The 14,967-nt window shown below is 44.4% G+C and overlaps 1 protein-coding gene across 1 annotated transcript in view; it reads right to left on the bottom strand.

Annotated features, from left to right (window-relative positions):
- The window catches only part of LOC114553323 (extracellular calcium-sensing receptor-like), a 24,571-nt gene extending 9,894 nt beyond the window's left edge, over positions 1 to 14,677 (bottom strand). Inside the window, exons 1-5 of the mRNA XM_028574560.1 lie at positions 14,532 to 14,677; positions 14,013 to 14,307; positions 13,060 to 13,854; positions 12,608 to 12,835; positions 12,302 to 12,425 (exon numbers count right to left, since the gene is read on the bottom strand). Coding sequence (XP_028430361.1) covers positions 12,302 to 12,425; positions 12,608 to 12,835; positions 13,060 to 13,854; positions 14,013 to 14,273 — 1,408 coding nt within the window. The 5' untranslated portion in view covers positions 14,274 to 14,307; positions 14,532 to 14,677. The remainder of the gene's footprint in view (positions 1 to 12,301; positions 12,426 to 12,607; positions 12,836 to 13,059; positions 13,855 to 14,012; positions 14,308 to 14,531) is intronic.
- Positions 14,678 to 14,967: the final 290 nt, after the last annotated feature.

Here is a 14,967-nt window from a genome sequence, read left to right on the forward strand (position 1 = left end):
CATTGTCCATCTACCCTGTAAATTTAAAGTTGTTCACATTAGCGTAAGTGGTGAATCTAGAGTTGGGTCACATTGGGTCCCATAGGCCACGCCCATTTTGACCCCTCGGTACTCCATTCTAGGGATGGCCTCAGGATTGGCCCCAGATGGTACCCGTCAAATTTCGTATAAATCGGATGAGCCGTTCATGAGATATAAACTTTTTGTAGTTGTAGCGCCCCCTAGCGACCAATTTTCTTAAAACGCATGGGGTCCCTCCAGAGGGGCATGGCAAAGAATAATCTAAAGTTTGGGGTTGATAGCTTTCATTTTGGCTGAGATATGGAAAAGTTGGTGTTTTCATAGTTAGCTACGCAAATTTGCTTGTGCGTTATATGCGCAATTTTTATCGTATAAAATTGATTTCCATAACTTTTAGTCAGGTCAGTCTGGAGATGCCACGGTCCAAGTTTCGTGCAGATCGGTCGCTCGGTGTAGGAGTAGTTCGAAAAAGTAGGTTTTTGATAAATTGCGATTTTTAAGGCATAAAAGTCCAGGCGGAAATGGGCGTGGCCTATATCACGTGATTCAGTTGGATCCAGGGAACGCGTAGATGTATAGTTTTTGAATGTAGGGTGTACGGTTTGGGAGTTATGGGGCCAAACGCGTTTTTTCTGCTATAGCGCCACCTAGTGGTGGAAATGGGTGAATTTTTGCGCCTGAGGTCGTTGCGGGGTTTGGGACCAGTCCTGAAAATGGCAACTCCCCACTATGTACGGTTTAGGCTGCAGTCAGAGTTTTAGGCGGAGAAGAAGAAGAATAATAATAAAAAAAATCCTTAGAAAAACAATAGGGTTCCACAGCCCTGCTGCGAATGAGCAGTAGCTATTGCTACACGCCCGTTTCTTCCAGACTCCTCGAACGGCGTAGCTTGGACTCGGGCCTAACTAGAACTGCAAGCAGTTATGAGCGGGGCCCAAGCCTCCGGCGCCGCCCGTCTCCATAGCCGCCAGCCTCCGGCGCCGCCAGCCTCCGCCGCCGCCAGCCTCCGGCGCCGTCCGCCTCCGGCGCCATTCGCCTCCGATGCCCGTCGTCCGCGATGCCCCGGAACGCGCCAGTCGCGCCCGAAGCGCGGCTGCGCCCGATGCGGGACTCAAGCATTAGTAGGGGGGCACACGTCGGTGAATATCGAGAGGTTTGATGCGCGAGGTCTGCGGTACTCTGCTTTTGAAAATGTAGTGGTTAACAGTTCGTCTCCATGCATGCACAGACTGCTTTTAACAATTCTCTACTATAAACAAACTTCTTAACCCCCTGACCACAGGGGACAGCAGAAGAGAAATGAGAGAGTGACTGAGAGGGTGGTGGTCCAAAAGTTATGGACCAAATTCGCCAAATTTGGTACAGCGCCGGAACGCCATGCCGGCAGCGCCACAATTTTGTGTTGATTGCTTTTACTGTGGCAGAGATATCGCAATTGCAAATTTCCCATTTAAATGCATTGAGTCAGTGGGCGAAACAAATAAACGTTGCTTATAGCGCCCCTAAAGGTTGATCTTCGCCAAATTTGGTAGAACGCCTCGGGACGCCATGCCGGCGAGCACCACAAATTTTGTGTTGATTGCTTTTACTGTGGCAGAGATATTGCAATTGCAAATTTCCCATTTAAATGCATTGAGTAAGTGGGCGAAACAAATAAACGTTGCTTATAGCGCCCCCTAAAGGCCGATCTTCGCCAAATTTGGTACAGCGCCTCAGAAAGCCATCCCGAAAGAGCACCACAAATTTTGTGTTGATTGCTTTTACTGTGGCAGAGATATTGCAATAGCAAATTTCCCTTTGAAATGTACTAAGAAAATTGGCGGGAAAACAAATAAACTTTACTTACGGCGCCCCTAAAGGCCGATCTTCGCCAAATTTGGTACACAGTATCGTAGTGGAATGGTGAACAAGGATCTCAAGTCATTTGGTGATAAATTTAAATTTAACCGAGATATGATATGATACGTGTGTCGTAGCTATCTAGGACAATTTGTTTGGTTGTCAAATTGGCATACTTCAACGTAGCAAAACGATTTCCATAACTTTTTGTCAGGTCCATCTGGAGATGCTAACTACCAGGTTTCGTGCAGATCGGTCGAACGGCCTAGGACGAGTTCGCGAAAGTTGGTTTTGCTACGTTGCGCGATACTGCGAAAAAACGTTTGCGCGGAAATGGGCGGGGCCTATATCAGGCAATTCAGCTTGATTCAAGGAACACGTGGATGTAAGAATTTCTAATGTGTGATGTGTATTGTGGGAGTTAATGACAAAAACCATTACAGCGCCACCTAGTGGTCCACATGTGTAATTTTTGGTAGGTGTGATCCATGGCCCATTGTCCATCTACCCTGTAAATTTAAAGTTGTTCACATTAGTGTAAGTGGTGAATCTAGAGTTGGGTCACATTGGGTCCCATAGGCCACGCCCACTTTGACCCCTCGGTACTCCATTCTAGGGATGGCCTCAGGATTGGCCCCAGATGGTACGAATCAAATTTCGTATAAATCGGATGAGCCGTTCATGAGATATAAACTTTTTGTAGTTGTAGCGCCCCCTAGCGACCAATTTTCTTAAAACGCATGGGGTCCCTCAGAGGGGCATGCAAAAGAATAATCTAAAGTTTGGGGTTGATAGCTTTCATTTTGGCTGAGATATGGCAAAGTTGGTGTTTTCTTAGTTAGCTATGCAAATTTGTTTGTGCGTTATATGCGCAATTTTTATCGTATAAAATTTATTTCCATAACTTTTAGTCAGGCCAGTCTGGAGATGCCACGGTCCAAGTTTCGTGCAGATCGGACGCACGGTCTCGGAGGAGTTCGAAAAAGTAGGTTTTTGATAAATTGCGATTTTAAAGGCATAAAAGTCCAGGCGGAAATGGGCGTGGCCTATATCACGTGATTCACTTGGATCCAGGGAACGCGTCGATGTATTGTTTTTGAATGTCGGGTGTACGGTTTTGGGAGTTATGGGGCCAAACGCGTTTTTTCTGCTATAGCGCCACCTAGTTGTGGAAATGGGTGAATTTTGCGCCTGAGGTCGTTGCGGGGTTTGGGACCAGTCCTGAAAATGGCAACTCCCACTATGTACGGTTTAGGCTGCAGTCGGAGTTTTAGGCGGAGAAGAAGAATAATAATAAAAAAAAAAAAAATCCTTAGAAAAACAATAGGGTTCCACAGCCCTGCTGCCTCCGGCGTAGCCGCCCGTCTCCGCCGTTTCTTCCAGACTCGGGCTTGGACCCCTAACTAGAACTGCAAGCAGTTATGAGCGGGGCCCAAGCCTCCGGCGCCCGCCCGTCTCCATAGCCGCCAGCCTCCGGCGCGCCAGCCTCCGCCGCCGCCAGCCTCCGGCGCCGTCCGCCTCCGGCGCCATTCGCCTCCGATGCCCGCGGTCCGCGGCGCCCCCATGCAGTCGCGCCTTTTAAGCTGCGCCCGAAACAAACGGGACTCAAGCATTGAGTGGGGGCACACGTCGGTGAATATCGAGAGGTTTGGCGAGGTCTGCGGTACTCTGCTTTTGAAAATGTAGTGGTTAACAGTTCGTCTCCATGCATGCACAGACTGCTTTTAACAATTCTCTACTATAAACAAACTTCTTAACCCCCTGACCACAGGGGACAGCAGAGAGAAATGAGAGAGTGACTGAGAGGGTGGTGGTCCAAAAGTTATGGACCAAATTCGCCAAATTTGGTACAGCGCCTCGGGACGCCATGCCGAGCGCATATTTCCCATTTAAAGCGCCACAAAATTTTGTGTTGATTGCTTTTACTGTGGCAGAGATATCGCAATTGCATATTTCCCATTTAAATGCATTGAGTCAGTGGGCGAAACAAATAAACGTTGCTTATAGCGCCCCCTAAAGGCCGATCTTCGCCAAATTTGGTACAGCGCCTCAGAAAGCCATCCCGAAAAGAGCACCACAAATTTTGTGTTGATTGCTTTTACTGTGGCAGAGATATTGCAATAGCAAATTTCCCTTTGAAATGTACTAAGAAAATTGGCGGGAAAACAAATAAACTTTACTTACGGCGCCCCCTAAAGGCCGATCTTCGCCAAATTTGGTACACAGTATCGTAGTGGAATGGTGAACAAGGATCTCAAGTCATTTGGTGATAAATTTAAATTTAACCGAGATATGATATGATACGTGTGTCGTAGCTATCTAGGACAATTTGTTTGGTTGTCAAATTGGCATACTTCAACGTAGCAAAACGATTTCCATAACTTTTTGTCAGGTCCATCTGGAGATGCTAACTACCAGGTTTCGTGCAGATCGGTCGAACGGCCTAGGACGAGTTCGCGAAAGTTGGTTTTGCACGTTGCGCGATACTGCGAAAAAAACGTTTGCGCGGAAATGGGCGGGGCCTATATCAGGCAATTCAGCTTGATTCAAGGAACACGTGGATGTAAGAATTTCTAATGTGTGATGTGTATTGTGGGAGTTAATGACAAAAAACCATTACAGCGCCACCTAGTGGTCCACATGTGTAATTTTTGGTAGGTGTGATCCACGGCCCATTGTCCATCTACCCTGTAAATTTAAAGTTGTTCACATTAGTGTAAGTGGTGAATCTAGAGTTGGGTCACATTGGGTCCCATAGGCCACGCCCACTTTGACCCCTCGGTACTCCATTCTAGGGATGGCCTCAGGATTGGGCACAGATGGTACGAATCAAATTTCGTATAAATCGGATGAGCCGTTCATGAGATATAAACTTTTTGTAGTTGTAGCGCCCCCTAGCGACCAATTTTCTTAAAACGCATGGGGTCCCTCAGAGGGCATGGCAAAGAATAATCTAAAGTTTGGGGTTGATAGCTTTCATTTTGGCTGAGATATGGCAAAGTTGGTGTTTTCTTAGTTAGCTATGCAAATTTGCTTGTGCGTTATATGCGCAATTTTTATCGTATAAAATTTATTTCCATAACTTTTAGTCAGGCCAGTCTGGAGATGCCACGGTCCAAGTTTCGTGCAGATCGGACGCACGGTCTCGGAGGAGTTCGAAAAAGTAGGTTTTTGATAAATCGCGATTTTAAAGGCATAAAAGTCCAGGCGGAAATGGGCGTGGCCTATATCACGTGATTCATTTGGATCCAGGGAACGCGTCGATGTATTGTTTTTGAATGTCGGGTGTACGGTTTGGGAGTTATGGGGCCAAACGCGTTTTTTCTGCTATAGCGCCACCTAGTGGTGGAAATGGGTGAATGTTTGCGCCTGAGGTCGTTGCGGGGTTTGGGACCAGTCCTGAAAATGGCAACTCCCCACTATGTACGGTTTAGGCTGCAGTCGGAGTTTTAGGCGGAGAAGAAGAAGAAGAATAATAAAAACTAGAACTGCAAGCAGTTATGAACGGGGCCCAAGCCTCCGACGCCGCCCGTCTCCATAGCCGCCAGCCTCCGACGCCGCCAGCCTCCATCGCCGCCAGCCTCCGACGCCGTCCGCCTCCGACGCCGTTCGCCTCCGATGCCCGTCGTCCGCGACGCCCCCGGAGCCGCGCCAGTCGCGCCCGAAGAAGCGCGAAGCTGCGCCGATGCGGGACTCGAAGCGTTGAGTAGGGGGGGCACACGTCGGTGAATATCGAGAGGTTTGATGCGCGAGGTCTGCGGTACTCTGCTTTTGAAAATGTAGTGGTTAACAGTTCGTCTCCATGCATGCACAGACTGCTTTTAACAATTCTCTACTATAAACAAACTTCTTAACCCCCCTGACCACAGGGGACAGCAGAGAGAAATGAGAGAGTGACTGAGAGGGTGGTGGTCCAAAAGTTATGGACCAAATTCGCCAAATTTGGTACAGCGCCTCGAACGCCATGCCGGCGAGCGCCACAAATTTTGTGTTGATTGCTTTTACTGTGGCAGAGATATCGCAATTGCAAATTTCCCATTTAAATGCATTGAGTCAGTGGGCGAAACAAATAAACGTTGCTTATAGCGCCCCCTAAAGGCCGATCTTCGCCAAATTTGGTACAGCGCCTCGGAACGCCATCCCGAAAAAGAGCACCACAAATTTTGTGTTGATTGCTTTTACTGTGGCAGAGATATTGCAATAGCAAATTTTCCGGGAAAACAAATAAATGTTGCTTATTAAAGGCTGATCTTCGCCAAATTTGGTAGAACGCCTCGGGACGCCATGCCGGCGAGCACCACAAATTTTGTGTTGATTGCTTTTACTGTGGCAGAGATATCGCAATTGCAAATTTCCCATTTAAATGCATTGAGTAAGTGGGCGAAACAAATAAACGTTGCTTATAGCGCCCCCTAAAGGCCGATCTCAGCCAGATTTGGTACAGCGCCTCGGAACGCAATCCCGAAAGAGCACCACAAATTTTGTGTTGATTGCTTTTACTGTGGCAGAGATATTGCAATAGCAAATTTCCCATAGAAATGTACTAAGAAAATTGGCGGGAAAACAAATAAACTTTGCTTACGGCGCCCCCTAAAGGCCGATCTTCGCCAAATTTGGTACACAGTATCGTAGTGGAATGGTGAACAAGGATCTCAAGTCATTTGGTGATAAATTTAAATTTAACCGAGATATGATATGATACGTGTGTCGTAGCTATCTAGGACAATTTGTTTGGTTGTCAAATTGGCATACTTCAACGTAGCAAAACGATTTCCATAACTTTTTGTCAGGTCCATCTGGAGATGCTAACTACCAGGTTTCGTGCAGATCGGTCGAACGGCCTAGGACGAGTTCGCGAAAGTTGGTTTTGCACGTTCTTGCGATACTGCGAAAAAACGTTTGCGCGGAAATGGGCGGGGCCTATATCAGGCAATTCAGCTTGATTCAAGGAACACGTGGATGTAAAATTTCTAATGTGTGATGTGTATTGTGGGAGTTAATGACAAAAACCATTACAGCGCCACCTAGTGGTCCACATGTGTAATTTTGGTAGGTGTGATCCATGGCCCATTGTCCATCTACCCTGTAAATTTAAAGTTGTTCACATTAGCGTAAGTGGTGAATCTAGAGTTGGGTCACATTGGGTCCCATAGGCCACGCCCATTTTGACCCCTCGGTACTCCATTCTAGGGATGGCCTCAGGATTGGCCCCAGATGGTACCCGTCAAATTTCGTATAAATCGGATGAGCCGTTCATGAGATATAAACTTTTTGTAGTTGTAGCGCCCCCTAGCGACCAATTTTCTTAAAACGCATGGGGTCCCTCCAGAGGGGCATGGCAAAGAATAATCTAAAGTTTGGGGTTGATAGCTTTCATTTTGGCTGAGATATGGCAAAGTTGGTGTTTTCTTAGTTAGCTACGCAAATTTGCTTGTGCGTTATATGCGCAATTTTTATTGTATAAAATTGATTTCCATAACTTTTAGTCAGGCCAGTCTGGAGATGCCACGGTCCAAGTTTCGTGCAGATCGGACGCACGGTCTCGGAGGAGTTCGAAAAAGTAGGTTTTTGATAAATTGCGATTTTAAAGGCATAAAAGTCTAGGCGGAAATGGGCGTGGCCTATATCACGTGATTCATTTGGATCCAGGGAACGCGTCGATGTATTGTTTTTGAATGTCGGGTGTACGGTTTGGGAGTTATGGGGCCAAACGCGTTTTTTCTGCTATAGCGCCACCTAGTGGTGGAAATGGGTGAATGTTTGCGCCTGAGGTCGTTGCGGGGTTTGGGACCAGTCCTGAAAATGGCAACTCCCACTATGTACGGTTTAGGCTGCAGTCGGAGTTTTAGGCGGAGAAGAAGAAGAATAAAAAAAAAAAATCCTTAGAAAAACAATAGGGTTCCACAGCCCTGCTGTGCTTGGACCCTAATAATAAAAAAAGCAGAAAAACGTTAGCTATTGCTACTACGCCGTTTCTTCCAGACTCGGGCTTGGACCCCTAACTAGAACTGCAAGCAGTTATGAGCAGGGGCCCAAGCCTCCGGCGCCGCCCGTCTCCATAGCCGCCAGCCTCCGGCGCCCCGCCAGCCTCCGACGCCGCCAGCCTCCGACGCCGTCCGCCTCCGACGCCATTCGCCTCCGATGCCCGTCGTCCGCGACGCCCCCGGAGCCGCGCCAGTCGCGCCCGAAGAAGCGCGAAGCTGCGCCGATGCGGGACTCCAAGCATTGAGTAGGGGGGGGGGGCATGCGTCGGTGAATATCGAGAGGTTTGATGCGCGAGGTCTGCGGTACTCTGCTTTTGAAAATGTAGCGGTTAACAGTTCGTCTCCATGCATGCACAGACTGCTTTTAACAATTCTCTACTATAAACAAACTTCTTAACCCCCCTGACCACAGGGGACAGCAGAGAGAAATGAGAGAGTGACTGAGAGGGTGGTGGTCCAAAAGTTATGGACCAAATTTCGCCAAATTTGGTACAGCGCCTCGAACGCCATGCCGAGCGAGCGCCACAAATTTTGTGTTGATTGCTTTTACTGTGGCAGAGATATCGCAATTGCATATTTCCCATTTAAATGCATTGAGTCAGTGGGCGAAACAAATAAACGTTGCTTATAGCGCCCCCTAAAGGCCGATCTTCGCCAAATTTGGTACAGCGCCTCAGAAAGCCATCCCAAAAGAGCACCACAAATTTTGTGTTGATTGCTTTTACTGTGGCAGAGATATTGCAATAGCAAATTTCCCTTTGAAATGTACTAAGAAAATTGGCGGGAAAACAAATAAACTTTACTTACGGCGCCCCCTAAAGGCCGATCTTCGCCAAATTTGGTACACAGTATCGTAGTGGAATGGTGAACAAGGATCTCAAGTCATTTGGTGATAAATTTAAATTTAACCGAGATATGATATGATACGTGTGTCGTAGCTATCTAGGACAATTTGTTTGGTTGTCAAATTGGCATACTTCAACGTAGCAAAACGATTTCCATAACTTTTTGTCAGGTCCATCTGGAGATGCTAACTACCAGGTTTCGTGCAGATCGGTCGAACGGCCTAGGACGAGTTCGCGAAAGTTGGTTTTGCACGTTGCGCGATACTGCGAAAAAACGTTTGCGCGGAAATGGGCGGGGCCTATATCAGGCAATTCAGCTTGATTCAAGGAACACGTGGATGTAAGAATTTCTAATGTGTGATGTGTATTGTGGGAGTTAATGACAAAAAACCATTACAGCGCCACCTAGTGGTCCACATGTGTAATTTTTGGTAGGTGTGATCCACGGCCCATTGTCCATCTACCCTGTAAATTTAAAGTTGTTCACATTAGTGTAAGTGGTGAATCTAGAGTTGGGTCACATTGGGTCCCAAAGGCCACGCTCACTTTGACCCCTCGCTACTCCATTCTAGGGATGGCCTCAGGATTGGGCACAGATGGTACGAATCAAATTTCGTATAAATCGGATGAGCCGTTCATGAGATATAAACTTTTTGTAGTTGTAGCGCCCCCTAGCGACCAATTTTCTTAAAACGCATGGGGTCCCTCCAGAGGGGCATGGCAAAGAATAATCTAAAGTTTGGGGTTGATAGCTTTCATTTTGGCGGAGATATGGCAAAGTTGGTGTTTTCTTAGTTAGCTATGCAAATTTGCTTGTGCGTTATATGCGCAATTTTTATCGTATAAAATTTATTTCCATAACTTTTAGTCAGGCCAGTCTGGAGATGCCACGGTCCAAGTTTCGTGCAGATCGGACGCACGGTCTCGGAAAAAAAAAAAAAAGTAGGTTTTTGATAAATCGCGATTTTAAAGGCATAAAAGTCCAGGCGGAAATGGGCGTGGCCTATATCACGTGATTCATTTGGATCCAGGGAACGCGTCGATGTATTGTTTTTGAATGTCGGGTGTACGGTTTGGGAGTTATGGGGCCAAACGCGTTTTTTCTGCTATAGCGCCACCTAGTGGTGGAAATGGGTGAATGTTTGCGCCTGAGGTCGTTGCGGGGTTTGGGACCAGTCCTGAAAATGGCAACTCCCCACTATGTACGGTTTAGGCTGCAGTCGGAGTTTTAGGCGGAGAAGAAGAAGAATAATAAAAATAATCCTTAGAAAAACAATAGGGTTCCACAGCCCTGCTGTGCGAACGGCGTAGCTATTGCTACACGCCGTTTCTTCCAGACTCGGGCTTGGACCCCTAATAATCCTTAGAAAAACAATAGGGTTCCACAGCCCTGCTGTGCGAACGGCGTAGCTATTGCTACACGCCGTTTCTTCCAGACTCGGGCTTGGACCCCTAATAAAATACACTTTCATGTATTTGTCTCATGTACTGTTTGCTCAGTCAGCCCATCCACGGCGGGCAGCAGAAACAGGAGCCGAACAAGTCCTCCCAACCACCCCGGAAGAACTACAAGTGAACCAGCTTTGTAACAGATTCTGGGCTGCGTCTCTAGTGGGAGTTGTAGTTTTTAAATATATTGGTATATTTCTCATAAGTAGAAGTTGTTAGTGTAGAATTTTGGACACACCCTGGGGTTTTTTGGGATGGAGAACACACTGGTGTCATCAGATTTAGAAAATCGAAGTTATTACCATATTTGACAGTGCTTACAGTGGGTAAACTATGGAGACCATATCTACATGATAGCTAAGGTCCAGAGATTTCTATAACAGCTGGTTTTATGTGTGTAGCACCTTCTGTTGCTAAATGACATCAGCTGAAGACTCCGGAAGTGACGTAGTAATTACCGCTCGGCGGATAGAAAAGATTGCTGCACGTAAAAAAATAAAACAAATTGCTGCACGTTGTACGTAAGAATTTATACAATAACAATACCAATAGGGACTAGTTTTAGGAAGCATTTTCAAGAAATTAAAAGGATAAGCAGATTTTTGCTGAGGTTTTTGTTCACAGAGATGTATATGGCTTTGTATGGGTATGTGTACACAACATGTGTTTCTACCTCAGCCTATAAACTGCACACAGACACAAGTACTTTACTAAAATAGAGACCAGAAAGTGGTGCCATACCAACAATCTCATTCAACCATTTCACAAAATGAGGAGTTGGTCGTGACATGGGTCAGAGGGTATCAGAGGTCATAAATGATGAACCAATCAATCGGCTCAACTCACAGTGAATCAGAGGTTTTATGTTATACAAGGCTGCATTACAGAGAATTTTAATATGTCAGCAATATCTAAAAACATCTGATTTAAAGCTTACTTGTCAGGAGCACAGATAATATGGTCTGCTCTATCTTTATTCTTCATGCCAAGTAAGATAATAACATATGGGGAAACTTAACATTTCTAAACTATAGGCCTAATTTTGACATACCTCCATTAAAACTTTAAATAATGTTGCTTGAGGCTGCAGGGGTTGTGCAATAGCTTCATGATATGATGCATATAGGATTGTGTGTTGCTATAGTCACTGTTTGTGAAAGATGAGCAATAGCTTGTGGCTGTGTGATGTGCTTCAGTCTGACTACATATCACTTTGTTTATGTTTTTTTATGGTACATATATGTCATCTGTATGCTGATAAAACAATATGTCAAGTGTTATTTGTAAAGCATTTGTACTCAAGGCAAATATTCCTCTGAACAAAGTATTGCTTGCAAAATGTTCCCTATGATATGTGAAAATTAAAACCTTGTCGTAGGACTATAGCAAACACATCGTTGGAAAGGTCTCAATCTGGAGAGTAACATATGTCAGTCTGGAGAGCATACATTACTCCTGCTTTGAAATATTGACCTTTGAACCTTGAAACCAGTCCATGTTTGAAGGCTTGTCATTTAGCAACAGAGGGTGCTACACACATAAAACCAGCTGTTATAGAAAGCTCTGAGCGATACAGGCGTTAAAGACCTGCTGATCGCTGTCTGATTCTGTGACTGAATGCCCGCATTGCATCGTGGGACATCGGCTTTGAATGCGCCAGCTTGGCTCATATCGTAGCCTACTGTTCTGTCTTATTTACTGTAATATTTCACTGGTAATAAGACCGAAATAATATTATTAAAATAAAGAAATGCATACCATGATAACAGCTAAATAAATGTTGATAGATGTAGCGTTATAGTTTTAAAAATATCAATAAACAACAAAGCAATCCACCTTCCCTGGCTGAAATAGACAGAAATAATAACAAGAAATACATATAAACGGTGATAAGATCTGGTGAATAAATGTTGATTAAAACAGCGGTTATTGGGCTAAAAATACCAATAATATCAAAGCTGTATACAGCTTCTCTGCTGCAGCCCGACTGGCAGAAAGATTCGTGCTGTGATTACATAAGATGCTTCCCATTGAAATACATTAGTTTAAAAAATGTGACCCCAACACGTAAATCTTCACAATAATGTAATGGTATCACGTTCTAATAGATTTAATTTAGTAATGCCATGACGAACTGATGTGAGACTGGGTTGGTTACTACACCTGTCATGTTGCTTATTTCTCCCTCTGCACATCTTAAACAGTCATAGCAGCAGACAGGCTTTCCTTTCTGGAGAACCTTGCGAGTTCCTGGAGGACATTTCTCACTGCAAACTGACAAAGGCACCTGCATGAACAAAAACAATAATAACAAAAATATATAGGCATTCACTTTGACACGTTGTTGGCTTTACAAGTTGATATTATTATTTGATCCATCAAAACAAAGCATTATGATACCAATACCTAATAATGCACACACTTATTATAATTGAAATTTACAGTTAAAATGATCACATTGTAGCTTACCTGTTTTGAGTTCGGTGCCCAAATTAAAGACGTATTTTGCAGATTCAGCTGTTTGTCTGCAGGTAAAGATGCATCATGAAGACCAACTGTGACGAAGTCCACAATACCATGTTCTGTTGGCTGCCAGTTTATAATTTCATACTTTGCTGCTGGGTCTCCATTCTCATTAAAGTAAACCTCATCTCCTTCCTTAGTTTTGAATTTAATCTTTTTCAGGCGCTGTAAAATCTAAGAAGATATTCATTAATGTAGATCATTATGTGACAAACTTATGTGTTAATAAGTAATGTGTTGTAGGCTTATTGGCTCAACAGCATGATAGACAGACTGCAACAATGTATTTTTGAAAATGTAAAACTTTCCTTGATAATGAGTTTTCAAAAAACTAATTCTTCATACAAGAAGACAACAAGACTGAAGATAAGAATATAAGTCTTTGGTTTTCAACTCACCGTATATGGATCTAGCTGCACCTTTTTGTTACAGGTTTTGTTACAGCTGAGAATATTATGAAGTGCGTGGGCCACAGCATACACTCCTTTATAGACATTGTACAAGATAGGCATGAGCGACATATCAGTGAAGCTGTTTTGCACTCCAGTCAGATCTTCATGGCCAGTACATTCTCTCTGATTCCCTACTAAAGATGTTGACTGTTTGAACTTACAGCTAAATAGTTTCTCCCAAAACTCTGGAAACATTTCATTACTAGATGAATTGAGCGGCTTCACATTCATCAAAAACTCTCTCATGCCACTGACATGTGCTTTGGGGATTGACAGGCCTACAGCACCATCCAGAATGTGATTAATATCTATGGCTGCAGTTTGGGAATCAAATATCCAGGCCTCAGTGCCTACCCACTGGTACCCAGTCATGTTGCGGAGAGACAACTGTTGTACTAACGCATTACTGTCCATGGGGGAGAGGAAAGTGACAATCACCTTGGAAGTGGAAGCCTTGATAATGTCAACTATCTTTTGTATTTTGTCTGGTGGATCTGTTCTAAAGAAAGTTACAGAATACTCCAGACAGATGCCCAGCTGCTGGGCAGTTTCTGTGAAAGTGGCCATGCCATTGTTGCCATAATCATCATTTGATCTAATAGCTCCAACCCAAGTCCAACCAAAGTGCTTGACCAACTGGGCCAGAGCTCTGCTCTGGTAGTAGTCACTGGGTATTGTTCTGAGAAAGGATGGGTACTTGTTTTTATCACTCAGACAAGCACAAGTAGCAAAGTGACTGATCTAAAAGATAAAACAAAATTATTTCTCAAGATAAAGATATAAAATATAAACATTTACACAGCAAACTACAATTTATGGAAAAATACCCTTTGCTATGATCAGCTGAAGGAATAAAATGAATTGTTCACAAATATCCCCCCCTCTCCATTTTTACGCACCATTGGGATATGAAAGGGTCCGATGACAGTAGCTATAGCCATGCAGGGAGAGGAAGAGCCCTCTCCCATAATGGCCTGAACTTGGGCAGGTCTGGTACATGGGGCAGATAGTGCAGATAATACCTCATTGCCATTAGCCAAGGCCAGTGTAACCCTCACACTTCTGGCAATGGATGAACAGGAATCATAGATCTTATAGCCCAGAGATATATCAGGCAGTAGAACTGTGCTGTTATTTATCTCCTCTATGGCAAAGAGCATAGCCTGGGAATACTGGAAACCTCTGAAATTTAAACTTAATGCAGACAGTTAAAAATAGTTAGAATTGCAAACAATTTATCACTGCAATAGAAACAGTAGCATAGTAAATGAAAACATTATATGATAATAATACATGCCACATCAAATATATCTACAGTATATGTTTTTTTAAGACTCAGTTTGATAACATGATTTGCATCAGTACCAACTTCCTCCTAGATATTTGAAATCTAAATACATTACTAAATAATAATTTACCTGGTGCATTGCAGTGGCAGTGGTTTGTGCCTGTAGGTATCCTGTCTGTTTATCCAGCTGTTGTGGAAAGAGAAGATTCCCCCCAATATAATGTCCCCATCCTTCAATAGCTGGGGATTCTCAGGATCCCCTCTCTGCCTGCACACCAACTCCTCAGCCTGAGAGACAGACACCACTAACAACAGTTGTAAGAGGCACCAACCCTTCTCTGGCCACCTGTGTCTAGACGTCATACTGTCTAAGAGAGCTAAGTCACTAGGTTGCATCACATGTACAATAAAGTAAATCAAAAGCATTAACCGGTTTTTATGCATTTTGGAGTAGCATAAAAAAATAGAACAGTGATGTTTTATGTTTGTGGACCCACAAGGTGGGGCAAGAGGAAAGAGTTTCCCAAACATGAAAACAGTTTTTTGCATTAGCCTATTCTGGATAA

The sequence above is a fragment of the Perca flavescens genome, chromosome 3, assembly GCF_004354835.1.
Source record: "Perca flavescens isolate YP-PL-M2 chromosome 3, PFLA_1.0, whole genome shotgun sequence".
Classification (NCBI taxonomy): Eukaryota; Metazoa; Chordata; class Actinopteri; order Perciformes; family Percidae; genus Perca; species Perca flavescens.